The sequence below is a fragment of the Camponotus floridanus genome, unplaced genomic scaffold (genome assembly GCF_003227725.1).
Source record: "Camponotus floridanus strain SB8 unplaced genomic scaffold, Cflo_v7.5 scaffold117, whole genome shotgun sequence".
NCBI lineage: Eukaryota > Metazoa > Arthropoda > Insecta > Hymenoptera > Formicidae > Camponotus > Camponotus floridanus.
In genome coordinates this window covers 403092-411813 of record NW_020229234.1, presented here as the reverse complement: position 1 = coordinate 411813, position 8722 = coordinate 403092, and the positions used below count along the sequence as shown (strand labels likewise).

Genomic DNA, 8722 nt, shown 5'->3' with positions numbered 1-8722 from the left:
AAACGATCGAAACAAACTGCATCGGAGCGGTAATAGAGACGACTCTACACATACATATACGATACACATCTTAGGTCCTGGAGTATACCTAAATTGGAAGGCTCGTGCCCGAGATAAATCAACAAACACGTCGGCGAGAGAGTGGGGACAACCTTCGCTTTCATCCAACTGTTAGCATAGGAGGAACGTCATCGTAGCCCTCCACAGACGGCCGCGCTTTGTTTCGGCCTTGTATCGCCTACGCACACAGCCCTTTGCGAGGACGGAACAGCCCTTAAGCCCGCGAGTAAATATTTTTGCGCAAGCGTGATAAAGATCGCGCACGTTTGGACGCAGCGGTTTCATCATCCCGCGCTTCGAGACGGATTATTTTTCCAAGTTAAAATTTAAATCGCGCGAGCGCGCGTGGATAAACTAATCGGGAGAGTCTCTTGCTCCCATTAATTATTAATTAAGTAATTATATTATTCATCGGTCGGACTTGTGGCGACGAGATCATTTCCTTTCATCGCATTTGAAAGCGATCGGAATCTATTATTACTTTAATAAAGTTTTATTTTCTACACGAGATAGGAGATGTGACACATACTTTATATTATATATCGTATTACGTCTAGCGGCTCGATTCCCGGTAAATCGTAAATTTCAAACGAAGCTATTATTCGCGAGAAATAGTCGCGGATATCGTAGAAAAACAATTGTCGACGAACGATGCTACGCGCAATAATACAATTTGACGTTACATCGCTATCAATCTGTTGTCGTCTTGGAATAATAATATCGCGTCCAGCACTCTCTTATTCACTCTCGATTCCAACTAACTCGTCCGAGAAAAATGTTTCGCCTAGAGACGAGGAGATTTTTCTACAACAAGTCTGGAGCCGGACGATCAATTCGTTCGCACCTGACACATCCGTCTGTGACGCGCGACAACGATAACGATAAGGACTAACCTGGAAAGCGGACTAGGCGAATGCGGGGTAGGGGGGCCCTGGTCGTGCTGGTCCTGATGATGATGCGGGGTACCGGCGGTCGCGTGATGCGCGTAAATCGAGTCCATGTACAGCTGATCGGACACGCGCTCGGCCTCCTGCAGCCCGTGATTGGTCTGTACCGGTGGTTGCATGGCCGTGAGATGCGTGAAGGACTGCAGTCTTCCCTGGTCGCTGGGGCTATAACCGGCTTCCTGGGCCTGTCGATGCGGCGACGACAGGCCCTGATCGTCGTGCGGACTGTGACTGGAGGTCGGGGAACCACCGACGGTCCTCACCGACGGCGAGCCTCCACCACCGACGCTGCCGCCAGCGCTGCTGGTCGGCGGGGCACCGGTGCGAATCTGATGTTGCAAATACGACTCGTCGGACAACACGTCCTGCAGGTGGTGATGGTGATGGTTGCTGCCACTGTTGCTCGACGCGACGCCCGAGGTGAGATTCGTAAAGAGTACACCCAGATAATCGCCCCGCGCGCCCCTCATGGCAGCGGTGATGCCGCTCACTCCTCGGTCCACGTCCTCGTCCGTCTCCTGATGATGCTGGTGTTGTTGCGGATCCTCTAGATGACGGTGCGCGGACGATAGAGCGACGACGTGCTGGTGCACCTCGGACAGATGGTGATGCGACTGTTGCTGCTGCTGTTGTTGTTGTTGTTGTTGTTGTTGTTGTTGTTGTTGTTGTTGTTGATGATGATGATGATGATGCTGATGGTGATGGTCCGTCGTCGTTGGGGAGAGTGTTTCGGTACCGTAACGATGCATCGTGGAGTGAGGCATGTGACTGCCGGCGCGGCGTCCTTCCGACGCGACAGAGACCTCCGACGGGTGTCGGTTATCCCCTCCCTCGGGAATCGGGACCTCTCTCGCCCCGAGCTGAACGTACTGCTGCTGCTGCTGCTGCTGCTGCTGCTGTTGACGGTGGTGGTGTGTTTGGTGGGGCGGCTGCGAAACCTGTTGCTGCTCTTCTCTCATATCGCCGCCCCCGAAACTTTGAGGGTTAAAAAGAAATAGAAGGGATATTTTTTAAATTATAATGCACGATGAAATTTCGCGAGCGACAGACTCGTTTCATTCATCGATAAATAAGACGAATGATAATATTTCTCGATCTCGATTAATAAAAATAAATAGATTTGTGCGAGATATAATATATGATAAACGAATAAACGTTTCCAATTTTCATTATAAAACACGCGGCGACTTTTTGTTTGCACGATCCTACTCGAAATCATATAATATCGACGTTAACCCCCCGCAAATTTAAATACCACAAACTGTACAAAAAGTCGTTGTTCCGCGAGATATTACCGGGGTGCGTAACACACGATAATAAAAACAAAGAAGCCGGCAACGATGAAATGACGACGTCCGTCGTCGCGATATCGGGACACTCGCCCTGGCTCGCTCACCTCTCGTGGATTATGTGCGCGGGATGATAGCCCAGCTCGTGGAGGGTGTAAGTGGCGTTGGGATCCTCGTCGGCGCGAGCATCGTTGGCGACGGCAGCGACGGCGGCGACCGCAATAGCGACCGCTTCGGCACCGGTTGGCTGTACCATGACGCCATTTTCCATTTCCGGCTGTCCCGCCTCCAGCACGCCCACACCACTCTCCTCTCCGGTCTCCTCGTTCGCCACGTACGTCGCCAGCTGTTGCTGCTGTTGCTGCTGCTCCTGCTCCTGCTCCTGCTGCCGCTCGACTTGGTTCTCGATGACGTCTTCGCTCTTTATCGCCATCGCCATCGTCGCCTTCCCCTCCTCCTGCTTGACGACTGCCTCCCTGGTGGACGCTGCTTCCGCGGCCCCGACATACTCGATCAGCACTACGCACAAACGGACTTGTTGACTATGTCGATCGATATGTTACGAATGTGTATGTTCTTGGAACGAAAAACCCCGAGCCCTTGAGCTACGCACGACGGTCTAAAATCCGTTCTACCTACCTTAAAAAACAAAACGAGAGACAATAGGGATGACCTCAGAGTTTAATTCAAGCTTTTTTGTTTTTTCTACGTCGTAATGAAAAAGGGCCGCTTCGATTAATTAGATCGTTGATTGAAGGATTGCCAACCTGACAAAATAATTCAGTGTGGCCAATTGTATTTCCGACGATATATGTAACAAAAGATTTGGTTAGGACGATTATATTTGCCAGAAATACAGTTGGTCACACTGAATTATTTTGTTGTCATATTGGCGCGACCCTTTGAACAACGATTGAAGTTAATGGAGTTTGATCGAGGCGACCCTCAATGATGATATAACAAAATTGGCCATCTCTCTCTCTTTCTCTCTATTGCCATTTGTCAAACCTTTCAAAAGTAATACGAATACTCGATATGTGTAAATTAAAGTTTCCTATCCTTCGAATTTATAAAAAAAAAATTTACGGATGATGTGTGCAAATTTCTCTAGTGCTCTAAATTATATACTCGCAACTATAGAATTAAGAGTTTGCCGATGTATATTTTTACATGTTATTCCGATTAAAAGATGCGATCAAGATGAGAGCGTATCGTGTTATCACTTTGTATTATATATCTGGGTCATAAATTGTCTGCTTTGTAAACAAGTGTCTACAATATCGACAATAAATTACGTAATCATGTTGCAAGATCTCGAAATGTAGATCCGTATACATAATTTCGCATACCGTATACAAAATATCTCTGTATATCTCTGTATATGATAGCCTAAATCGTACAATTATAAACGAAATGCTTTAGAGAAACGTTTCATTCATCTTATCCGCGCTATCAAATATTTCGAAATCCGCTTTAAAAAATATATTAATCTTCTTTTTTTTACTCTCAGCGTGTGACGGGCGAGTTTAAATGTATAATTTATTATATTGTGATTTTTTTTTCTAAAAATAACGTCAATATTAAAAATTTTGAGGAAAATTCCTCGATATCTCTTCCAAGAAAAAGTTTGTTTTAAATCAATTAGAGAATTTGTTTCTTGAAATAGTTTTCCGAATTGCAGGACATTATATTGCGCGTACAAAGTGCGATATCAATTAATCGTTTAATATTACTTAATGATAAACGTTAGATGTGGTTCGATGTGTCGTCGAAAACTGACTGGATTGTTTCGGTGCAAGTTTGGTTGCATCTTCTTTCGAATCGAATGACCACGATCGCGCAATAAAAAATGATTGGGAATGATCGAGATTCAACAGAAGCGTTGGACACACGAAGACAGAAGCACGATGACACCGAGAAACTGTTGCTAGCCGGTGCGATACAAAAATAACTACATACGCTCTTATCTACGCGTCGTAATGGTGGCGCACGCACTCGCACGCATTCACGCACGGACGGACATTACTGCGTGTGCGAAGGAGCAAAAGATATATATATATATATATATATATATATATATATATATAAAAGGCAGAGAAGTGCCCGTTTCGCGAGCTGTTCTTCCTCCTTCTCACAAAGATAAAAATATTTTTAATCATCGAGGGAATCATAGCAGGATCAAAGAGCGTGATTCTAGTCTTCAATTTGATCACCGATACTTGGTTTACGTCCGTGTACGGCTTTCAAAAATTTCTCCTCTCATCTCTACAATCCGAAATTTTGAAATGTACGTTCAAAGTTTCCAATGTCTCTCGATTAATTAGAGCGAAATGCGACGCACCGCACGTACGCGCTCTCGCGCTTTCAATAGACCATTGTCTGACCTCGAGCGATGCAATATGGGCCGATCGTGACGATTTGATGCGTAACTCGATTGTCCACGCGGCCGCTGAGTAATCGGTGTGTCGCGTGCAACGTGCGGCACACGAAACCTCAAGAATATCACGTGCGCCCCGCAAAACCGATCTGATCTTAACTCGTGACTATACGCTCATCCGACAAAGTCCAGATATCATATAACCATGACTAATATATATGTATTTCTCTACTCGAGGAGGAATCGGACGGATCACCAGCTGTGCCGAAAGTTTACGAATCTGTCATTCATTTCAGAGATTCGTGAATTTGATCGCGCAAAGCGCTTTTAGCCACTTGAGAAAAATAAAATCAATCATCGATTAAAATAACGATTCGCCCTGTACAATACAATCTAATCTAAAAATCGCGCGTAAATCTACCTCATATTAATTTCATTTTTTATAACGATTGTAAAAATTGTATAGTGACTTTACAAAAAAATTCATCGAGATAAAACTTTCAATTCTATATTCTCATTATATTCTAAAAGAGCTCTGCGTAATGTCAAAATGCAAATATAACAAACCTAATGCATTCGAAATGCATTAGATGCGGCTAATCGGTCCAACTCCTCTTTAAAAACTGATCTAAATGAATGAAGTTGTGTTTTGTGAATCAACGAGTATTTGGTCCATTTCAAAGCAGATTCCGACAACTATTATTTTTATGCGAGACTCTCATTATTTCCTTTCCTCTGAAAAATAATTGGAAAGAAAGATTAAAATCTCTCTCGCCAAAAATGTTGCGTCTATTTAATTCATTCATTTACACTCTCGTCCCTTTTTAATGAAAGTTTTCATATTATTTGAAATCTTTCAGTGTAATTATATTATGGTATACGATTTATAATTAGTATATATTTTTAAAAAGGAATCATGATTTTTTAAAAATCAGGATAATAATAAAATATCCTCAACTCGAGGAGTTGATTCGAATCGATTTAGCCAAGTTCTTATTTAAACCGCAGTATCATCCTCGAGGACGGTATATCGACCGTTTAACATTGAATTGACCTTATTGACATTACCTAATCAAATTGGAAAGGTCAGGCTCGTTGGATTATCTGGTCGTTGCCGCTCGACGAATTCTATTAAAAAACATATTTTTGCACAAAGGTCCAAGTACAATTCGCCTCGACTCAGTCTGCTGCGGAATAATAGAATGTACGTATTAATATATAGGGTGATCTGGCAAAAATATCATTACACGATGATACTTTAGCCAAAAATTATTCTTTAAACACCTAAAATAATAACGAGCAATTGCGAAATTTCCATTTAATTAATGCGATTTTACTTGTATCAATGTACTTGTTACTTTAAATATATGTATCGTAGAGCGAATTAATTTTCCAAGAACGATAAAAAATGTTATATTACGTTTCAACGATCTTATTTCAAGATTTCATTTCACAAGAATGCTAAATATATAAAATGAAAAGCTGAATGTAGCCACGATATGTAAAACAATTGTACGAGTGTTATTCGAGTGCAAAACTTGGAATAAAAGACTTTTAAAGAGAATGGAAAAGAATTAGCCGCCCCATATTATCTGCGGCGAGGAGATGCAGAGAGCCGCGACCCCGATTAATCATTCGACGAAGAAAATACACTCGTCGAGCCGACGACAGCGAGAGAAGAACCTTTCCCCATTGTTGCAAGAGTAAAACGAACAAATTGACGGTCAGCACCGACAGAAAAAAACGCGCGGCATCGATTCGCGCGCAACGATTGTTAACGTCTCGTGCGCGCGCGGACATTGTATTTCATTTATAACGATGACATTACTATATATCTCGCGTTTTACATTAAAAAAATAAAAAATATAGATCAAAGTTCTCATCTTTTTGTCTCTCTCACATGTTTCTTTCCATAAGATCCCGTAAAGATATCCCGTAAAAAGAGACGCGCCCAAGAGGTCACCCTTTATATTAATATTTCACGAGGGATCTCTGTTATCTTCAACTATGTTAAATATTCCATTTTTTAAATGCTTGCTTATATATAAAGAATATTATACGTAATAATCTTATTTTCAATTATATAATAATTGCATATATATAAAGAAAAATATATAGTATTTAATATAGTATCTAAAACAATTACAGGTAACATGTATGTGTATGCGTATGTATAAATAACTCGTATATACACGTATATACACATACTTCCATCTGCATTTTCAACAAGCCGACATTTCGTTCATCGTTACAAGGTGCGTGCGATACGATGCGTTTACGAATTATCGAGGTACAGCTCGCCATCGCGCGTTTCATGTCCGATATATATATATATATATATATATATATATATATATATATGTATATATATATATATACGTATATACATATGAGGCGAAAATCGCCGATGCCGCTCCTGAACGGTAGCCGATAGAGCGAGTTTCACAGAGTCGCATGGACGAGCGGAAGAGGTTTTGTACGTCGAGGCCAGAGGTTGTCCTTATCTTTCAGACCCCCACAAAAACAGCCTCTGTTATCCGCAATACGAGCAAACGCGAGAGAGAGATATATATATATGTACAAATGTACACATACATGTCGATGCGCTTTACGACGAGATTTTCAGAGATTGAATGGCCTCTTTATCTCTACCTCTCGAATCCTCATCTTCCTCCTCTTCTTCCTCCTCTGTTCGATGAAACTCGTATAGTAGCTCACGATCGACTACTCTCTTTGATGGAGATAATATATTCAGATAAGATAAAAATCGACGATAACATTTAAGAGTCTTCGCAGTTGCATGTACCGACACATTTCGTCTTCAAAATCGATCGAGAAAAAATACAAGAAGATAGGGCTACTTTTAGAGAGACACACCTTTCCTTCTTTTTATCCATAAATTGCAATTTTGTACAGGTTTAAAAGGTAAAGTAAGGACACTTTTTCGTGCCACACACGAAGAAACAGGGAGAGCATTGTGTGAATAGGCGAGGCGGACTCGTTGTTGGACTAGATGCGACGATGTTTAGTCGGGCGCGTTCTGTCCATTTTTGATAAGAGAAAGGCCAGGTGTTGTCGCCGCGCGAATCGTCCATCCACGGGAGCTCCCGTGTTTTTTCCAACCGCTCGCAGCCCCCTTTTGTCTCGTCGCTCGCAAAAGCGACAATAATTTATAATCGCCGACCGACTTTCGCGAAGCGCAACGAATGATTCACGACGACCGTGCCATTATTCGAAAAAAGCACGTATGAGAAGAGGGTGGAGAGAGAATGTATCACCGCGTGATACACGTTCAACGATCGGTCGATTAAAAAAAGAAAAAAAATCATGTCGAGCAGTCTACGATATATACATAATTGATCTGCATCGCGACATTTTCTAGACAACTTACGTTACTTTATCTCGCGACATTTACGCGCGAAAGAATATTTTTCTCGTCGATTACTTTCCTCCTTCGCTCGCGCGGTTCATCAAAGGTTCATGGGCGAGCCGTCGAAATCGCTACAACTCGCCCATCGGACTCATTATTGTCAGCAGTGTCTGTCGTCGCGGTGTCTGCCGCTGAAATCCGCATCGTTGACCGCCGTTGCAGATTAGGCACTACTATGCGATTCTTAAAAGACGATAGAAAGCCCGCAATCGCGTGTACTCGGCTCGCGCGTACTACGCACGCTTATGATAAGTCCACGCTGGCAGTAGAAATAGAAGATAATACAATCGCGCCGTATAATCGTACGTAGGCTCTCATTCATCCCGCGGCTCAAGATAGAGCTAATCTGCATAACGTCACGTTTTTTCTCGTGTCCTTTGCGATTCCGCGTAATTTTTGGCGCTCGTCGTGGAGCAGCATCTATTTCATGCACGTAATAAACATTTTTATAAAATTAGACGGAAACGAAATGATTATAATTTTGGAGAGATATAAATAACAAAAATTATAATATCATTAATTCCGTTTCTGTCTAATTTGATAAAAATTTTTCATCTTTCTCTCGAGTTTTGCGGACGTTTCCGAAAAGAAACTGAAAGAATACGAAAGATGAAGAGAG

General features: G+C 42.3%; 1 protein-coding gene across 8 annotated transcripts in view; it reads right to left on the bottom strand.

The window, feature by feature from the left end:
- Positions 1-8722, bottom strand: part of LOC105248145 (centrosomal and chromosomal factor) — a 57041-nt gene that overhangs the window by 22655 nt on the left and 25664 nt on the right. For 6 of the 8 annotated variants that reach the window (XM_011252769.3, XM_011252762.3, XM_011252763.3 and 3 more), the window contains 2 exons: positions 2404-2815; positions 954-1982 (listed from right to left, as the gene is read on the bottom strand). In XM_011252769.3, the coding sequence (XP_011251071.2) occupies positions 954-1982; positions 2404-2815 (1441 nt within the window). Of the gene's footprint in view, positions 1-953; positions 1983-2403; positions 2816-4029; positions 4047-5741; positions 5838-8722 lie in introns of those variants that run through there. The other 2 variants (XM_011252767.3, XM_025415224.1) reach the window with 2 other exon arrangements.